The sequence below is a fragment of the Gallinula chloropus genome (assembly GCF_964237585.1).
Source record: "Gallinula chloropus genome assembly, chromosome: 2".
Lineage (NCBI taxonomy): Eukaryota > Metazoa > Chordata > Aves > Gruiformes > Rallidae > Gallinula > Gallinula chloropus.
Window position 1 is genome coordinate 111,200,608 of NC_140086.1, and position 20,002 is coordinate 111,220,609.

Sequence of the window (20,002 nt, forward strand, 5' to 3'; positions counted from 1 at the left end):
AACCCAAGCAAACCCCCACTCTGAGAGAGAGGGAGGGCGGGAGGAAGGGAGGAGCGGGAAAAGGGAGGCGCTGCCGACGGCGCCCCGCCTTCCCGCGGCTGGGCCTTGCGGAAGCGCAGGCGGCCAGGGCTCTGTCCCCGTCGGACCCTTTGGCGGCAGGAGGCGGAGCGATAGCCCGGGCACGGCGGCATCCTCCAGAGCGGCCATCGCCGGGGCTCCATGGAGAAGCGGGGTGCGCCGCGCGCCGCCCCCCCGCGGGGCCCGGTGCTGCACATCGTGGTGGTGGGCTTCCACCACAAGAAGGGCTGCCAGGTGATGGGGCGCGGGTGCCGCCCGCCTCCTCTCCCGCCGGCGGGTGCCCCTAGTCTCTCGCCTCTCCCCTCTGCTCCTGCCCGTCCCTCCCTGCCCTACCCCGGGTCCCCTCCCCGTCGCCGGCCGCCTCCTGCCCGGCTGCTGCTCTCACTCTGCAGCGGGGCGGCCTGTCAGGAGCCCCGTGGGGAAGGCTTGAGCACCTGCGGGAGGGGGCGCGTCTGATGGCGCCGGGGTGGTGGTGGTGGTGGTGGTGGAGCGTTTGCTTTAGCTCAAGGGGGAGGGTAAGGGAGCGCTTTGAAACCTGCCGAGGCGCCGCGAAGCACGTTAGGGCCCCCGCTGGTTGCGGCCTCCCCCTTCCCCAGCGGAAGGGTCCGGGGGGTTCCCTCAGCCTTGGGACGCGGGGCGGGGGCTGCCTGGCGGGGCCGTGACTCAGCCCGCTCCGGGCCGTTAATGTTTATTGCGCTGCGGACGTGACTGCGCCCTGTCCTGCCTCGGCGCTCCCGCCGGGGGGCGAGGCGGAGCGAGGGCCGGCGGGGTGAGGTCCCCGCCGCCGGCCTGCAACCCCCTACCCTGTTTCCCTTCAAAAGCTAAGGGACGGCTCCGGTCACGATACTTCATGAGCTTCTTGAGTGTTTAATACGTTCTGACAGGGAACTGCTTTCTGTCGCTGCCGGCCCAGCCAGGCAGCACAGCAGCAGCGTTGAACTCTCACAGGTACTTGTACCCAAGGAGCCTCATGGCCCGAGGGTACAAACCCGCTGCTGTTTTTTTCTTTGCTTGCCTCTTCTCTTTCATAAACGCCTGACTGCTTCTTGTGGCCTGTAAGGTGGAGTAATGTTATGTATTTCGTAGGTATTTTATGCTCTGGCTTTGTTTTTTTTTAACCCTTGAAACGGGAGGTGATGTGGCCCCGCTGGGCTGCACACCCAGTGGCTTTGCTGTGCCCGGAGCAGATAAATATAATGTTGGACTTGCAGGGAGGCTTCTTCTATGGGGCGCCCTTAATCTTTAGAAAAATGTCCAGGGCAGCAGCAAATCTCGTTGTTGTGTGAGAATTGGTCTGACATGAGCGCGTTTCATACTGTGTAGCAAAGAAGTTAATCTTTGCTGATGCTTCAGGAAGCAAAATAAGCACAGCATGGTGACATATAAAACAGTTCCTTGTACCAACAGAGGCTGAAGCACAAGTACAGTAATTCATTGTGTGCATCCTTCAGTCTCTCCTTCTGAAAGACCTGCGTGTTTTTGTAACGCATCCTTTTTCCTCAGGGTGTCTGGGAGCTGGGCACATGTGCGTGTTCACAGGATTAGTTCCTACAAAGTAATTGGATCATCCAGGTTGAAGGTTTTGCAATATTTATCAGTCACTTTCTTGTCAGAGACCATTAAGAGATGAGCATTAGTTGGGCGTCTGTAGGAGGATGAGTGCATTTTTGCCCTCTTCTTGTTGGCCTCTTAGAAAAGACAGACTGGAGACAAAAACAGAGGTGGCTTTTGTCGCTTCTGCTCTTCTTTTGGGCCTGTATTTCTTCCCTTGTAACATTACGCAATGTTGATGCAAAGAAGAAAATGAAACAAACAAACAAAAAAGTCAAGCCCAGACTATAAATTAGGGGCAGTGAATTTTATCTTGCTGACAGGAAAACGTTTCTTGAAATATATTTTCATGTGTTGTCAAAAATTGGGTGTGAGTACCTCTGAACCAAAGTCATCTTTACGTATCTCAAGAAACGAACCTGGGCTTTTGGAGAGGAAGATGGTTGGGGAAGGGTAAGGGGTAGCTGTGTCACAGAGATAATAACTGCACTAAAGTTATGATAGTGGGTAGAACTGCAATCAGCCAGGTTTCCTAAGGGAAATCTAACCAGATACCTAATTTTAAATATATTCTGCCTCTGATTTAGCAGATCTGTTACTGAACTATAAAAATAGTTTCCTCGAAGAACTGGAGGCAGGGAGCTGCACAGTTATAGCCTAATGAGTTTGACATCAGTACTATGTGAGGCTCTAGAGAATTAGTGAAGGAAAGAATTAATTAACAACATGAAACTAAACAGACTTGAGTCCTACAGGCATTGACTAAAGGTGGAGTGTGCCTGCCCAACCTACATCTTTTGTATGAATAAATGATAGATTTACTGTATCTGTAAAAGAAACGAAGTAGTTTGAATCTACCTGGAACTTGATAATAGATTGCACAGAACTAACAACAGCAACAACAATAATAAGAAAGGTGGTTTGGTTCTTTTTAAGGTGGAGAAACTGCAAAATTAGTACAAGAGATGGTACTTGGGTAAGAACAGGAAGCAGCAATAGGTTTGTGTCAGAGGAAGAACTGCTGGTCTGGAAGATGCACTGAGTTTGGGCCCATACCAGTGGCTCTGGCATCATTTCCACAGTAAAATCTAACTATGATGAGCAAACTTGAGGAATCGGTATTAAAAAGGAAGACTGGAATGTCATGCAAGAGCTGGATGAGAAGGAATGCTGGAATGATAGAGTTGGGGTGCATTACAAAGTCATGCAATAGGAATGAATAGTAACAGTATAGATTTGGGAGTTAACATGAGGAGACCTCTGGAAGAGGAAAGAGACTGCGTGTGATCAAGAACAAGTCATGGAAGTGGTGTGATTTGTGGGCGAGAGTGGCAACAAATGTAGTCCTGTAGTTTAGTAATATGTTTATTGAGGTACTAAAATTCTGATCCACCTTTAAGAAAAATGGATTTGGATTCTCTCTGATTTCTAGGAGTGTATGAAATGATCCTTGGGCAGTTTGTTTTCAAGAAGAATGTAGAAGAGGTTGGCTAGGTAGGCAAACAAAATCAATTTTGAGGCTGTCTTTATACAAAGACTCTAAGCTGCCTCTGCGAATATGGGAACTTTCTCCCTTTTTCCTCTCCTGCCTCTGCACAGCTGGAAAGCAGAGGCAGTTGTGTGGTAAGGTGGATGGGAACTGAGGGGACAAAAAAAGCAAACCTTGTTTTTGTGGGTTGGTTTTGAGGCGATTGGTTCATGGGTTCTGTTGGCTGAGCAGAGATCTGCAGAAGAGAGCTGCTTGGACACAAGGAGAACAGCAAGGGACTGGAAAAGAGTGTCTTCAAAGTGGCCATCTGGGACTTCTCTTTCTCTTGGCCACATTTGCTCATGGCATTTGGAATATTCATTGAACCACTGTATTACATGCGGTCTGACACGGAGGCTGTCAGAAAGTGAAGAAGAAGGAGGAAAAACCCAACTGTTTAAGCTGAAAGACTGTTAGCACAAGAACGAGTGGCTGTGAACTGTCTGTGAACGCACAGCATGTTGCTTTTCTGCAATCAGTAGTTTCTCATATGCAGGATTTCGAAGTAATTTTCAACCAGCAGTAATTCAGAGTGGATTTGGAGAGCTTCAGATTGAGAGGTCATGCAGCTAGCCTGCCTGTCATAACAGGTACTTACCTGGTTTGCCTGAGAAGGCTGCTTTTGGGTTCTGTGTTTCTCCACAGTCTTACTAGGAAATGGATGTGGAGTTAGGCAGGTGTCTTGATGCTAGGTGTTTTTGTTAGTTGACGCTCCCTCTGAAGCTTGGTCATTGAAGCATACGGCTCTTCCTGTTGATTAACTTAACAGTCTGTGTAATGTTTAACCTGTAGAGCAAGGACTTTTATGTGCAGTTAGGAAACTTATAGAAACATCTTCTTATACGGACTTGAAAAACAATCCATACACATTTGTTTACAAAAGAGAAGGAAAGTCAGGGAATTGGTCTGTTTCTTTTCTTTCGACTGAGTGCACGAATGTGATGAGTGTTCCTCATGCTCCTTTCAAGGGCCCACTGATCTGCCATGGATCTTCCTGCTGACTGAAGTAGCATTATGTCGGAGACAAAGCCAAGGTTTACCAGGTGCACCTTGTTTCATCTGAGGGTACAGTTTCCTGGGCAGTTGTTAAGAATCTGGAGTTGCCAATCATTGTTAGGGAGGCTTTGTTCTGTGTGCATGCAGCACATTGCATTTTGCAAATTAAAAATCCTGAATGCATTGGAAGAAGATTTCTCTAGCAAATGTGGATGGCACAAGCTTTTGGAGAAGCTGCAGGCTTTTGTTTTTTTACATGAGCAGATTGCCAGTCTGCTTCTTCAGGCCTCTTAGTTACTGACTGAGATTTTCAGAGTGCTGGCTGCTCTATCTCTTTGCCAAGGAGAAGAGGTGGTTAAGGCAGAGTGGTTGGAGAACAGGAGGAGGAGCTTGGCTGGAAGCAAGGTCCACTGACTATTTGACACTCTCTCAATGAGCCGTTGAAGCAAGCATCATGACAGGTTTCTGTGCTTTCTGTGTAAGGCTGACTTGTTACAGGAACCCTCCTTGGCCTGTAATCAATCAGCAGATTTCCTGAAATGGGCAGAGCATGTGAGTGGTATTCATTCAATCATGGTTTTCATTCACTTGAAAATAAATTACAGATATTAAATTAGCACTCAAAAAAACACCCAACGCTTTTTTGATACCTGTTTGCTACTGATAAGAAAGGAACAGCAAACACAGCTCTTTGTCATATGTTGTTGCTCATACTTTTGTCCATTCATCATGGGTTTGGTGTGGTAGGAACTTCTCTGGTGCTACTCATGAAAGCATTGGGGCATATATTTGTAGCCTGCCCCAGAAACAGTGTTCTGGAGTATCTGTAGCTAGCCAACTAGTTGCAGAGTTTGTCTAGCAAATACAAGTTGTGTGTTGAAAAAAAGATACATGAAGACACCTTTGCTTTATGGTGAAGGTGGAACGCTGAGTGTCATGAGGTGTAGTTCTCCACTAGTGATCCTGTGTGCCGCAACCCTCATTCGAGCTCTTTGTCTTCAAGCTTTATTTACATAGGGAGGCAGAGAGATAATAGTCTCTGTGGGTGTAGGAAGGCTTAAAATATCTCAGGTGTTTTAAAAGTCATTAGTCTTGAAGGCAAAGTTAAAATGAGAACTGATGTGAAAAGGAGAGGAAAGAAAGTTTTGGCAAAGCTAGAAAAATTTACGTGCAAGAGAGTTACAAGTGTCTGTAAGCCCACTGCTTGGCTGCTGCTGAAGTAGATGTTCCTTTTACTACTGTAATGCCTGACCTGACACAAGAATCCCCATCTCCTACTGATGCTATGAGGTTTTGAGGCTGTTGCATCCAAGTCAACTTGGACCCTGTGTCACCACCAGCCATAACCTCACTTTAATTTGTGGCAAGGCCCAGTTTTTCTGCACTTGGGGTCCTGAGCAGTTCTGTAAATCGCCTCTGACCTTGTGCAGCAGATGATAGTTGTCTTGCATGTCCTTCTAAGGGCTTGACTGTCTTCCAAACTGCTCCTGATTTAAATACATGCACTTCAAACTGTGTTGTAGAAAAGGATAATAAAAGGGTAGGTAGTGGGGAAGGTACTGTGTGTGTCATGGTCTGCTCATGTTGGTGAGCAGTCCCAAGCTCACATGGCTTGGGATCCTTGCTCTAAAACAGCAGCAGCTGATCTTGACCCATTTCTTTGTGCACGTCGAGAATGACTTTTCAAACTTGATGTCACAGACATGAGAGTGGATTATTGTGCACACTGAAAGGCATTTTCTTGTGGAATCCTAAAGTTTGCCCTAAAATATGTCAAAGTGCTTGAACGTATTGACATAAGTGTGATGTTTTCTTTCTCCAAAGTAGTGTTTCAGTTTCGGGTCTGTGTGGGTATATTTTTGTGTTTGAAGACCAATTCCCCTGTCTTGCCTGACTGCATGTTTTTCTTCCTGGCATGCAAAGGAAACTCGAGTTCAGGAATGAAACAGCTGACACCTAAGTTTTAAAGAAAAGCCTGAGTATGGTCTTTGAGAAGGAAGAATGCACTTTAAGACTTCTTCCCTTCCCTATGTGCCTCTCCTGTCATTTGAGAGCTTTGAGGACTTGAGCTCCAGAAGGAAATGCTTCTTCTGATGCACATAACAGGCCTTGATCAATCCATGCATGTGGCCTATTTTCACTTAAGCCTAGGGAGCCTGTGTCTCCAAGCAGAATTGTCTAGTTGAGCTTGACTTTATTTGCAGAATTAGGAGATGTCTGAGGAACTGGTGTTCAATCTTCTCTTTTTGTCAACTCCTTTTGAGAAATGCCTGCATTTCCAGGTCTCCTGTGTCCTGGATTTTTTCCAAGAGGGAAATAGTGAAATCGCTCCCTTTCCTGCTTTCTGTGGGCAGCCCTTCTGGAGGCATCTCTCTTTTCTTTTTTGAAGAGGAACACTTCCAGCCTGTCTCAGTCCCCATTTGTCTGCTGATTGTCTTGGAAGACTACTTTACTGGAGAATTACGTTTTTTTTTTTTTTCCTCTTGATCTCTGCCAGCCCAGTGATTCTGTTAGATGGGCTTGACGCTTTCTTAACCGTGTAAAAGAATTGTATCCTCTGATGTCTTTAAAATCCTTATGTCTTTGATTTGGGGGAGTACAGTAGGCAGCTACTGTGCAGTAGGTAATCTTCTCTAGTGATTAAACAAGGTCTTTTAAAAGAAACCCCAGAAACAAAAAATAACTTGAAAAGGAGCTAGGCTGGAATCAAACTGAAGGGATTTGTTCCTGGCTCTGTTGATGATAACCTGTAAACATTAGCATAATTTCATTGTTTTTATTCCCTGCTTGTAATAATATTATCTAAGCACTTTAAAGGACCATTATGAGCATGAAATTGCTTGATGCCGCTAAATTAATCATAGCATACATCGAGTATCAAAGATTAGTTTATTGTCTAAAATACATGGATTTGCTTATGTTCCACAGGTTGAAACTTTGAAATCAGCTTTTAGCTTTTATTAGAAAGGCTACTCAAATTAGCATGAGATGCTAATCGTTTGTAATACACAATGTGTTACTACGTACACATCTAACTGCTGTCTCTCACTTCTGTAAACAATACCACAGATTCTGATCTAGTGTGTAGAATTAATGACTGGTTCCACCCATTGCATATCTATGTAATCCACTTAATTACTATATTGTGTTTATTGTTCAAGAAAAACTCCAGACAGGGTGGGTTTCTGTTTGGATTTTTTTGTTTTATTTCTTTGTTAAGTTTTTCAAGTTGGAAGGAGTGCTGTGGTTTGATAATCTTGCAGTTGCTTCCTTGAAGGCCCAGACAGGAAGTAAAGTATTTCTTTGAAGGTTTCCATACTGGATATTTTCTCCATAGTTGTCCTTGATGTGCGAATCGGGAGAAGGTTCCTGAATACCAGTTTGCAGTTATATAACCCTTCCCACAGCCCTCATTATTAACTTTCATCTTGTGATCTGCCTGTTCTTTGTATGTGTCATAACGTCCAAGGAGTTATTTAAACATTCTGTACTAGGAAACTTGACCTTTCTTTTGAGTAAATAAATTAACGCTGTCAGTGAAATGTGTCTTTCTCTACCTCTGCCACACCTTTTGTCTACCTATTTCAGAATGCTTTCAAACAGTAGCTTGGGTTCTTGGCACTTGTATAAAAGTGGCAATGTATTATAGATAGCTGTGTAACAGAGGGAGGTTCAGTAAAATCACTGAACAGCGGTCATTTGAGTTGGTGTAAATCTGAACTTGGAAATCTCAACTTTGCATTCCCTGTGCTAACGTTGCCTTTTATTGTGATACATGTCTGATTTTTGGTAATCAGCCCCCTAGCTATGTGGTGCTGAATTATTACACCTAGGCAGGTAGGTATCCCCACAGAAAGTAGGGATACAAGATGTGACAGTGGGTTCTTTGCCTGCTCTGACATGCTGGGGGATAGTGCATGGGTCTGCCAGCTTCACTGGCGTTACTGAGAGCAGAGCATGTCAGAATCATGGAATCACAGAGCACTTTGGCTTGGAAGGGACCTCAAAGATCATCTAGTTCCAACCCCCATGTTGCTCTGGCTGTGTAACTTCCCAGCCTTGTACTTGGTAGTGAGACAGATTTGTCCACACTCAGGAGTAAACCTAATGTTGACACTTGTAAGGAAGGAGCAGACTCAGCATGATCTCTTCTGGGACCATCAGACATCCTGAGGTAAAGAACCTGAATGCTTGTGGGCCGTAAGACAAGGGATCAGTCGCTTGGGCTGATCAGTTCAACAGTATGTGATAATATGTCTGTGTCTAAACTGAAGAGTAAACATGCTTTAAAGCATACCTACAGCCCCAGTCCTCCCATTTCCCAGAAAAAGGAGGATTCACAGTACCATTTGACAACTTCCTGCTGGCCTGTGTGGGCTCCATCTCCTTGGGAACCAGAGCATGCAACTGAGTAACTATACTACTTGCTGTGTCAGGCAGAGGTAATTCGAGAGTAAGAACCTTCTAATTTCTTTAAGGAAGCTGCCCTCTCTGGTGCCTTCTATCTTCTTAAGAGTTCATCCCGTGTCAATTCTAACTTCCCATAAGACAATAATGTCTTGTCATGAGGACACGGTGTTCCCCAGAGAGCCCCCTGAGCTGGAGGTGGGAGGTGGCTGCAATAAGGGTGTGTTCTGTGGAGGGGTTTTGTTTGTTGTTTGGTTTCTTTGAAGAGACTGATAAGAGCAAAAGTTTCAAAACACAGGATTTATGTCTGACTTGAACTGTATGACTGTAGAAACAAAGTGTCAAGTACTTGGAAAGAGTCTTGCTAGTCTGACTTGGAAAACAAATACAAAGCTTTCAGTCTTCATGTCCTTTAAGGGCCCAAGAGTCAAAACTGTACTAACCTATTTAGAGTTTTTGAAGCAAACTCGATTGGGATTTTTTGTGTGTATGTCACAATAGAAATTGTTTCTTAGAAATTGTGCACTGCTCTGTAGCTTTATGATATGGGTACATGAGGAAGTTAAGGATTTCAGGAACTGGAAGGATGTAAAAGTCTTTGCCCTGCCTCTTTGTAATACATGGATTTCCTTTGTTGTTGCTGTGTATTTAAGGGATTTTAAAACATATTTATATAAATATGTATCATACATATTTATTCTACATATACATATAAATATGCATGTGTATTATAGTTATTATACATATTTATAAAACATATAATTTATATTTAAAAATGTGTTGCAAGAGATCATTATATTACTGTACTGCATAGGCACTATTGTTATATGGACAGGCTCTTCAACTTGTGGATCCTGACCTGTTGGTTCTGCCATACAACAGTGGGCAAAGTTTGTCATTTAAATCTGATTAAATTGTGATTTAAATAATAAACTGTTCTCAGTGCTGAAAGACTAACAATGTTCTTAGATTTTCATCTGGCTGCATCCTGCAGTTACACTGATTCAGATAAAATCATTGGTGTGCTGGTTTTCTCTGGATCTGACTGCTAGAACTAATATATCAAGAAAACTTGTTTTCAAAATCCCTGCTTTCAGTGAATAACAAATACTGACTTATTTGAAATGAAGGAACAAGTTTTAGGCATAATTTTAATTTTTTGGGTCTTTTTGGTCACTGCTGCTTAGTATTATACTTACTGCTACTCAACATCCTTCTGCTTTTCTTTCTTAAATGAGAGGAAGAGTTGGTATCCTTGAAGTGAAATGTGTTTAAATGCATTAAGGAGGCAAAAGTTTTTCTAAGTAGGAATGTAATGAGTAGGGTTTGCTGATCTCATTTTCTTCATTTGAAGCAATTATTCTACCTATTTATGCAGTACAAGCAATGGGAGAGATCATCTAAGCAATTGTTCGGATAATGGAATGAGTTCCCTCCCTGTAAAGTAGATTCTGCAACTGGCTGAAAGCATCTTTGTTTTTAACATAATACTGTCTTTTTAAACAGTAAGGATCTGAGATTAAACCCTCTCTCCATATAACCAATAGAAGAACTTTTCAGAATTTTTTCATTTCTAGTCTGAAATCTTCCAAAACACCCATACTAAAGAGAGCTGATAGTGCACTGGGTAAGAGTGGTTAACTTGTACATGGAGTAGTTCAAACATGTGGCAGTACATGGAGTGGGAAGGATGAGGAATTAATACTATCACTGTTTAGTGTTCACCGAGCATCTTAATGTGCTGGCCAACACTTAATACTTTTCACCGGTAAGGAAGACAACCTTACCCATATATAAAGTTCACCAAATATTCATGCCAACTACCAATCTAATGTTTGAGCGGGATAGTTTAGGTGGATGTGCACATATATTTTGAGAGTTCCTCTTTCATCAATGTTCTCTTAACCTTTCTTCTAATTGTCTACATTTAATTTAGTAGAAGACAATATCAACGCATTTAAAATGAAAAAAATATCATGTTCCTGAATGTGGGAAGTGAAATACATTCTTCCCTGGTGTACTCATCTTGTCTTTCTGTGAGTTAATGAATATCTAGTAAATTTATTCTGTTGAGGATGTCTCTCTAAAGACAAGGAACCAAACCAAGTTGCCTGGAGGGGTTTCTTTCATTGCACGAACAAGATAGCGCTATGTATTGGTAGGTGGTTTGCATCCAAACAGTTAGATTCAATACAAACTGCTTGTAAAAGGTTAATTAATGAAACAGAATTACAGAAAAATAAAAGTGTCAGTTCCAGAAATTCAATCGTACTTCAGTTTAGGGAGCATTTTAAAATCAAATGTTATTTTAACTTGGTAATCCACAAGAGTTTTAGTATTTTGTGTAGTGAAGAGCACAGTTCTCTTTCTCCACTAAATCACAACGCAATGTTCTCTATTGATTTTATTTCTGAAATCCATCAAGAGCTCTCTGCTTACAGAACCAGCCAATGTGAACAGGCAGAAAGCGTTGCCATCAAAACCCCTTGACAGGCTTAATCAATATTTCCAGCTGTAATGAAGATCTCTGATGCTTGGAAGAGGGAGAAATGAGTGGACTTTCTATTTCATACTTTTATGTAGCTTATTCTGAAGTCTCTGGGGAGTTCAGCTTTGAATTTGAATTTAATTTTGTTGAGGACTGTGTTTAATTTACTTGAGGAGACGAAAAAGTGGAAAATCTGCTCTGGCAGTCAGCTTGGAAAACTTGGATGTATTGCTTTGTGCCCTCTGACTTCTGAGCTTTATTAGAGGGCTTTATTTCGCATATTTGCAGGCATTTTTTGTAATGCATACATGTATTCATGGCAAACAGGAAAACCAAAGTTCATGTTTATGCATGTGCATGCATATATGTGTGGATTTACATAAAAATCCATTGTATTTAAATAAAAAATGAGCTCCTCTTTCTTCATTCTGAGAAGAGAGAGAAAAAGAGCTGTGAGGCAAGTCTATTCTGTAGTCCCCTCCCCCATCATAGTTGGTTATGGGTTTAATGTGGAAGATGATGGGGGGGGGGGGAAACCCCACCACTTTTTAAAGTTGCTTTAACTAGGAACACTATACTGTGCATTCTGAACACACAGGATGAGAGAAGAATTTTACTGATGTTCCAGTTGCTCAGAAGCAATAGAACTGAGATTCTACCTCATTGTTAGCACTTTTGTACATGTGCACTGCTCAGTGTCAAGATGTTCAAGAATGGTGGGGTTTTGCCTTTATGGCTACTCAATGTTAGTACAGTAGTTTGGTTTTAAAACAATGTTGGATTTTCTTCTGTGAAAAAAAATTGTGACAGCAATTGATGCAAGTCTGGAAATTGAGCCACAGAAATGAAGCAGAATTAGGTCTAGGGGATGAGGAACAGCTAATGATGAGTTTCATCTGTATTAATTCAGCCATCTGCAAGTTAGAAGTCTGAGCTAGCTCCCTTCAGAGAGGATAGAAAGAAATAGATCAGATGAATCATCCTCTGTAGGTGTCTCTCTTTCTCCAACTATGCAGAATACTTAGGATTTAGGGTTTTGACCTGTGGTCAGCTGACGTGAATTCAACCTGCAGTGACTACTTGTGAGAAAGTTTGACTTAACTCTTTGAAATGAAATCCCTGGGAATTCTGAAGTTGTAGGAGGGGTGTGAGGAAGTTTTCCAGGGTCTTGCATGCTGTCTTTGCTGTTGGATCGTCTCTTTCCTTTTTCTGCTTTGTTACTTACACCCTTGCAGCCTCTGTACTGTGAGGTGGTGTTTCTGCAAGCAGTGATCCATTCATCTACACAAATGTGATTGCTCCTTAGAAAGCAGGGTACATCCTACAGGGATCTTCTTGGGGACAGGGAGGGATAGTATGTCATAATGCAAATCAGGTCTATCGTAAAGTATGTATTTAAAATAGATTATTTAGGGCCACTGAAGCAATCTTAATTCTGCTTCATCTGAGTTTTGTGATCCCCTCTCACACATACACATGCATGCAGAAGTCTCTGTATTGGAGCACATATTTTTGAAAGAAGCAGGCTAATGTGAAACAAGATCATCGGTGTCACTAATGCTCGTTTAGTTTGTTGAATTTGGAACAGCCAGAGCCTGCAGAAATCCCTGTTGCTGGGAGCATCTGATAACAGCCAAGTTGTTGATAGCATATTGTGAGCTAGAACAAAGGAGTTCTTCAGCAAATTTCAAGCTGCCACAGGAGCCAGGTCTCCTGTCTTTGTTCTGGACATTGAAAAGGAATATTCCTTACTGAGTATGTGTTTTTCATACAGCTTAAATTTTCCTACCCTTCTTTCCTTTAAATATATCTTTCAATACATTATTTTAGTTGGAATGCAAAATACAAATCTAATTCTGTAAGTGCTGGGAAGTAATGATCTCTTAGATCCTTACTTACAGTATTTCCCTCTCAGGAAGGTACTCGCTGAAATCTAAGGGACTTGGGGATTTTGCTGTATTTCATAGGAAGAAGCTCCCACAGAGGGTGAATCTGAACTTCTCTCTTACCGGTCATGTAGTGAAATAAAAGACATGATTTGGGATTTTGTGTAGATGCTCCTTGAAATTACCTATGTTTTAAAACTCAGGAACCATGCTTTATTAAGTAACTAAGGTTACTCCCCCTGCAACAACCCAGTAATAATTCTGTAAACAGTGTTTCCAGTCAGCCAGTTTGAATTTGGACAGCATCAAATTGTATGGTACAGTCCTCTTCTGTATTTGCATGAAGCTTCTAACACTTTGAATTTTCTTACAGCCTGTGATTTGAAATCAACAGCAGGGAATTGTCAGGATTTGTGTGTACTAAATGCCAGGCAGTTTCTCTGCTCCTTGTATGGATGCTAATTCCACTGTCGGTCTCTCCTTTGGATGTCAGAAGCGCTTCTGTTTTGCTCAATGGCATGTTTTGTTTATTGACATGTTTTGTTTAAAAGGTTCTGTGGATTCTTGATAACTAACTACGAGGCAAGGTCTGGATTCCCTCCTCCTTCCCCTGCCCAAATTAATCCTTTTTCAGTCGCATGTCTTTTTTTTTCCCACCTCCTTGGTTAATGATTCCTTGTGGGTCACCTCCCTTTAGCTCAGAACTTTGGTCATTCACTATCCCCCCCTTTTTTTTTTTCTGTGTGTATTTTCGAGATTTCTTTTTTTAATTTGAGGAATATAAAAATCTGAATACAGTAAGTAGCCAGGCTGATTTTGTGGCATTTTCTGGTGCTCTGTGCTTGTTTCCAAGTTGGCAACACTTACAGAAAGAGTGACACCATGCGTTAAGGTGAAGAATTTTTCTTGATTTGTTTCCAGTTTCTTCAGTACTCTCATCCTTTACACTGTTTTTATTTTATCATCCTTCAGATTGTAAAATTTCCTGTGTGCTTGCTTTGCTTTGTTGTGTGTTTTTATTTCCCACATAAACATACATGGAAAACTTCCATGCGTATGTTTTGCAGCTCACTAGTTTATAGCTAAATGTCCTTCTAGAGAAGTTGTGGTATCTTTAAGCAGTTTCTTTTATTGATAAATTTGTGTTCAGATTTTGTCCAGTAATTAAGAAACGCATATCTGGAAAAAAGGAGTTGTTGAAGGTGGCTTGAGACCCAGGGTGGGCCTCCATAAGAAGATAAAATGAAAGGATAGTACCGTGAAGAAGCTGGGTATGAGGATCTGTGGTGGCTGTCTAGTGTAGTGCAAGGAGTAGAAAGGTCCTCCCTACTTCTAGGAGAAAGATGTGAACAATCAGTAAATGAAAGACGAAATGAAATGGTAACATTGAAAAGCGGGATTTTTTGGGGAAAGGAAGAAGAGGTACTTCAGGCCAAGATGTAGAACGCATTGCAGTCAAGGGCATAAAAATCTTTAACAGCAGTATTTTGCTGTCCATGTAGTTTCTGAGATGAGTCAACACCCAGTAGGGTGCAATAGAGACAGGGGTGTGTTAGTGTTCCCTAGTCACAAGCACTTGAGGGACTGAGAGGACAAGTCAGATTTCAAGATGTGTGTGTCCCTGCTGACATTGCAGGTGCAGCAGTGTGCTGCTGGCAACCTGCATACCAGGGAGAGAAGGTAGTCAGTTGCAGGGTCGTGTTTTGTGGTTGAAGATCTGTTTTGTATTTCTCTTGAGGAGCAATTAGGCTGTATGGAAGCCCAATCTGCTCAGGGCCTGTCAGACCACGTGTGAGTCAGTCCATGGTGCTTTGGAGGAAAAGACAAGGGTGATAGTAGGGAAAAAAACTTTAATACTGTTGCTAGAGAAAAGGTGATAGGCTGAATCATGGAGACTTGCTTGTTTGGTAGCAATAATCTGTTCTCTCTTTGCTCTCCTTCTGTTTGTGTTTTTCAGGTGGAATTTTCCTATCCTCCCCTAAAGCCTGGAGAAGGACACGATAGCCACAGCTTACCAGAGGAATGGAAGTACTTGCCATTTCTCGCCTTACCAGATGGTGCTCACAACTATCAGGAAGGTAAGAAACAGAGAGGAAGTTGTATCTACTACTACTAATACTGCAGCCAAAACAAAAATCCTCATATCTAAACAGTTGATCAATGATTCTTTTCACTATTAGACTTCCTGTACTTTTTGTTTAAGCTGCAGAATACATTGGCAATGACAATTCAGAGTTTAAAGTGAAAGTAGGTCATAAAGCTCTACCTCCTACATCAAGAAATCATATATCAGTAAAAGCCTAGGTGGTATCTGTGTGTAGTTTTAGTGCAAAACAAGGCTACCAGCTTTCTTTGAACCAGGAGTAAAATCTTGAGTGTAACCTAATCCAGTTTTGAGGTAAGGGAAAAATGAAATTCTAAAATTCAGCTTTGCAGTGCATGTAGTTACTATGATTTATATTTTTCCCTCCACTAATGTAGAGATTTTTAGTGACCTAGACGTCATTCAGTGTCTAACCAGCAAATGTAAAGGGCAGGAACAGGAGCTTTAGTGTATTTGTTAGGAGCCAGAAGAAAGAATGCTTTTGCCCCGTGGTTACCAGCAAGCTCATCGCAGTGTTTTGGGGTAGGGGCTTGTTTTGTTTTGAGGTTTGTTTGTGTTGTATTGCATTTATTTCTTTTTTAATTCAACAGCAGTTCATTTTATGTGTGTGACATTTATACACATGTTCAGTGTTTTGGTTTTCTTGGGTTTTTTTTTTCTACAGAGCGGGAAATGAGGAAGTAATTTAAAACAGGAGAATCACAGAAACCCTTGAAACCTACTTTTAATAAGACTTTCGGGGGGTTTATTCAACTTGATGTACTTAGCTTCCTAATTCTCCAGCTTCTGTACGCCTCATTTGGAAGCAAAGGAAGTCCTGTCAAAATAATCCCCTTCATAGCAGCAATAAGAAAGAGTCTTTCTGACTCTGCTCTGCGTCATGATTTTTGTTCAGTTTCTGTATTGCTGAATATGTAACAAGAAGTAGGCTACATTTAAAGGCAGGAAAAATCATATGGAGCTGCACTTAACCCGTTCTCCCTTGGCTCAGTACCATCCCACTTAGTGCTCAAGTTTGAGCAGCGTTATCGCTGCACTGAAAGATTATCAGTGTGTATTTTTTGTTAAGGGGGAAAAAAAAAAAGGCTTGGCAAACAAAACAACACTAGTATATATCATTATGTTTGGTAGGCAAGAATAACACATGCACTTGAAACAAGCAAATATATTTCAGATAATAGTTACAGTACATTTACAGTAACTTTATTAGACATTTATTTTGTTGAATTTTAAACTAATACCCACTGATAGATGCGTTTTTGGAAAGAGGATGACTTCATACAGGAAATTATCTTAAAGACTTCCTAAAACGCTAGGTGATCTCCATAATACAATTAAATTTGTTCAAAGGAGTAAGTTTTATTATAAACAGGCCCTCTTTCTGTTAGTCTTACTGGGTGTGGTGATGTCTCTTCCCTTCATTTTGTTGCAGTGAAGCAAACAAAAAAAGTAATGACTGGTTTCAGAAGGGATTTCACTCATATTTTGAAAAGCAAATAGTTGCAATGTTCTCTCCTTTACTTAGGATTTAGCAACTTTTTTGCAGTAGTAGCAAGTGTGTATGTATATGTATGTGTGGGTGTATGTATCTCAAGCCGTAAACCCCTTTTCTCCTGTCATATTGTATAGAGATTTCTTCCTTTCGTGTCACACTTGCACAGAGACAGTCACTATTTTGAGTCAAACTGGGATTCACAAATCCTTTTTGTTATCATAGTGGTACTGGTGCATGGTGATCTACATTTGCAGTCATAGCAGCTGCTCTACTCTTTCAACTGTGTGTATCCTCCATGATGGGTTTGGATTTTTTTCATATCTTCATTGCATTTGCCACATGAAGTACATCACACAACTGTACACCTTGCTTCATAGTACCTTGTCTTTGCCCCTCTGTACTGAATGGGGTGAGCAGCATGCCTGCAGGTTTCAGTGGTGCTTCCCTGCTGCCAGTAGCTGCCTCCAAGTCAGTGAGCTTACAGGAGCTTGGTGAGGCTAAACATGGGGCTATTGTCAGAACAGCCATATGGGCACAGCTGGCAATGCTTCCACAATGCATCTTGCAATTTGGAAATTACTTTGGGTGCAGGTGGAGAGAGAGAGATAAATAGCTATTTCTTATTTGCCTGAAGTCTTGGGAAAATAGCTTACCAGTATCTTCAGTGGTAAACCTTTTATTTATAGCAGATGTTGAAAACAGGAACGATCAATTCTTGTTAATGACTTATAAAAACAGCCTTTTTGGGTTTTTTATAGATACGGTGTTTTTCCATTTGCCACCAAGATGTGGGGATCGAACCACAGTATACGGCGTCTCTTGCTACAGGCAGATTGAAGCCAAGGTAACTTTACAAGCTGTGAAGCATATTAATGAAATAACAGGCTTGATGTGCTAACGACCCCAAAATGCAGGGGCTTGCATTACACCAATAGTCAAACTGTATGATCAGCGTACATTAAAAATCTGTGAAAGTGTGCACAACAGGTAGCTACAGAACTTGAGAACTATTTCTTTCCCTCCTGTCAGCAGGCATATTGTTATCTTTGGAAATGTTCAAGGCAATTGAAAAACAGGTTTTGGTTCTTGAGAGCTAATCCAAGCATCAGCACCAAGTAGCAAAATGAAGCTGATGGTCTAATGGGTGTCCAAGTTGTGCTTCTGGGAAGTGGGCCTCCTGGGTGGAAAAAGTTTAAATCTCTCTAGTATGTGACCATGAAGAATTTTAAGAGTGTTTCCTGGGATCTGACCATGCAAATGTAGTGATATTTCTCTTCCCCCACCTCCTTTGCCAAAAGTACGCTTGCAGAGTAGAAGATAATTTTCCCATTCATTGTAGCTGGTTACCAATATGGAACTCTGATCAATTTTTCAGCTTTTTATTAATAAGAGTTACAGTGTGCACCTGATCACACTGAGGAAATCATCCACTCCATCTTCTAGAACCTGCCCATGTTTTCAGAAGTAGTAGCATTTGTGTGATGTGTGCACTTCCAATTGAGAAGTTACACTCCTATTACTCCCATTTCCAGTGAAATGCCAAGAATCTGGAATACCACGTGGATCTGACTTTTAAATGAGCCTTGTATTCTGATGACATAACATTAAATCAGAGAACGTCATTTAATGATATCTTGATTATATGCCAAGTTCCAGTTTATGCTGTTGGATACATTTTGCAGATGCAGATTTAAATTCTGTTTCTTCTGAGCTAAATCCATGTTGGTTTTAGTTCACTCACTATCTTTGGTGCCAGTCTTCACTGTATTCTGTGACTAGAGTTTTGCTGTATTTAACTATGCAATAACTTGGCTTTGTGCTCTTGAATCAAGCTTATGCTGTTTAGTAACCAATTAAGAAGTTAAATACATATTTAAAATCAAATCTTTGAAGCAAGTAGAGTCTAAAACAATGTGTTTCATATGAGACACTAGTGCTCTTTCCATCTGTCCTTTTTGGAGTGTGGGCTGCAGTCCCCACGCTTGCTGTTTTGTACAATTAAGTGAATCACTTGGCTGTATTTCTGCCCCCACCTTTTTTAGGTCTGCTGTTAAATGCTGTGACCATTTGGTCTTGCTGAGAACGTAGCTGATTCTGCAGATGACACCTCTTTTATTTCATGGGTGGCTCAAAGCAAATCCTTAAGTATAAAGCAAACAAACAATTTTTAGGCAAAGTCTTTTCAACCTGGTCCATTTTCACAGATAAGAGAAGAACAAGTGGTGGTGTGGCTTCTACTCTGTTACGTTATTTTGAGTCTAAATGCCATTGTCTTTTCCATGCTAGTGTCTTTTAAACACTCCTCTGCCTTTCGCCACAGCTGGATCTTTGCTGTGCACAGTGGGACGAGAATACAATTCTGACATATTGGTGTTACAACCATTTTTACTAGGTTTCATGTGGTTTGGATATTCCACTGTTGAAGGCAGCCAGTTATCTGATTTTGTTTAAGTAGGGGGCTGGTAGGTGGCAAATAGACCCATGAAAGAATTCTTTTGATGTTGTGTGTGGGTAAAAACACTCTTAATGCTTCTATTTCTCAGGCATTAAAAGTACGGCAAGCAGACATCACCCGAGAAACCGTACAGAAAAGTGTCTGTGTTCTCAGTCAGCTGGTAAGATTGATTGTTTAACTCCCAAAACACTTCAAAATAACTTATTAAAAATTATTTGATTTCTGTATTTTTATTTAGAACTTTTGACTCCAATCATCTCTTTAAATCACTGCAGAGGGTAGGTAACAAAATACTAAAGTAAAGTTGAATCAGAAGGCTGTGGTATTTGAGTGAGTGGCCTTGAATTGGCACCTCTTTGGATGAGTAATTTTAAAAGTGTCTGCCTGTTGTCTGGGACCAGGATATTTTCCACAGCAGGATTGAGGATTTTGGCTGTTGTAATAACTGGAGAGAGTGGCTGTTGATATCTATGAGAGGTTTTAAGATAGTCACACATACAGCATACTATTGTTTTGAAGGAATATCCTTTATTTTTATATATGTAGCTAAAATTACAGGCTTAAAGATGAAGAAAGCTGTTACTGCATGAGAGGTGATAAAGCAGGAAAGTACTTATCCAGCAAGATGTTCAGTGGCCGTGTGGCATGTGCAAATGGAGAAGCATGCTGCGAGTTAGCAACTACTCAACTCTATATGTAGTAATGTGTCTATATTGCAACATAAGAATGGGAGAAGATGGAAATTCAAAATGAGTGACTAAATAAGGCCTTTTTCCTTGCTTTTGTGTTTGTTTTTCTTTCAAGCCTTTGTACGGGTTACTTCAGGCAAAGCTGCAGCTCATTACACACGCCTATTTTGAAGAAAAAGACTTCTCACAAATTTCAATTCTAAAGGTAACTTAAGTAATAGCCACACAGAATAAGGCCTTCAGTGGTTTTAATTAGTACTCAAATATTCTGTTTGCATAGGTCATTCAACTCTCGTAATGAATTAATGTGAACTAAATGAACTAC

The 20,002-nt window shown here is 41.4% G+C and overlaps 1 protein-coding gene across 1 annotated transcript in view; it reads left to right on the forward strand.

Annotated features, from left to right (window-relative positions):
• Window positions 1–219: 219 nt before the first annotated feature.
• The window catches only part of AVL9 (AVL9 cell migration associated), a gene marked incomplete at both ends in the record, with an annotated part of 37,042 nt that continues 17,259 nt past the window's right edge, over window positions 220–20,002 (forward strand). The window contains 5 exons of the mRNA XM_084280186.1: window positions 220–312; window positions 14,892–15,012; window positions 17,292–17,377; window positions 19,077–19,148; window positions 19,793–19,882. Coding sequence (XP_084136312.1) covers window positions 220–312; window positions 14,892–15,012; window positions 17,292–17,377; window positions 19,077–19,148; window positions 19,793–19,882 — 462 coding nt within the window. The remainder of the gene's footprint in view (window positions 313–14,891; window positions 15,013–17,291; window positions 17,378–19,076; window positions 19,149–19,792; window positions 19,883–20,002) is intronic.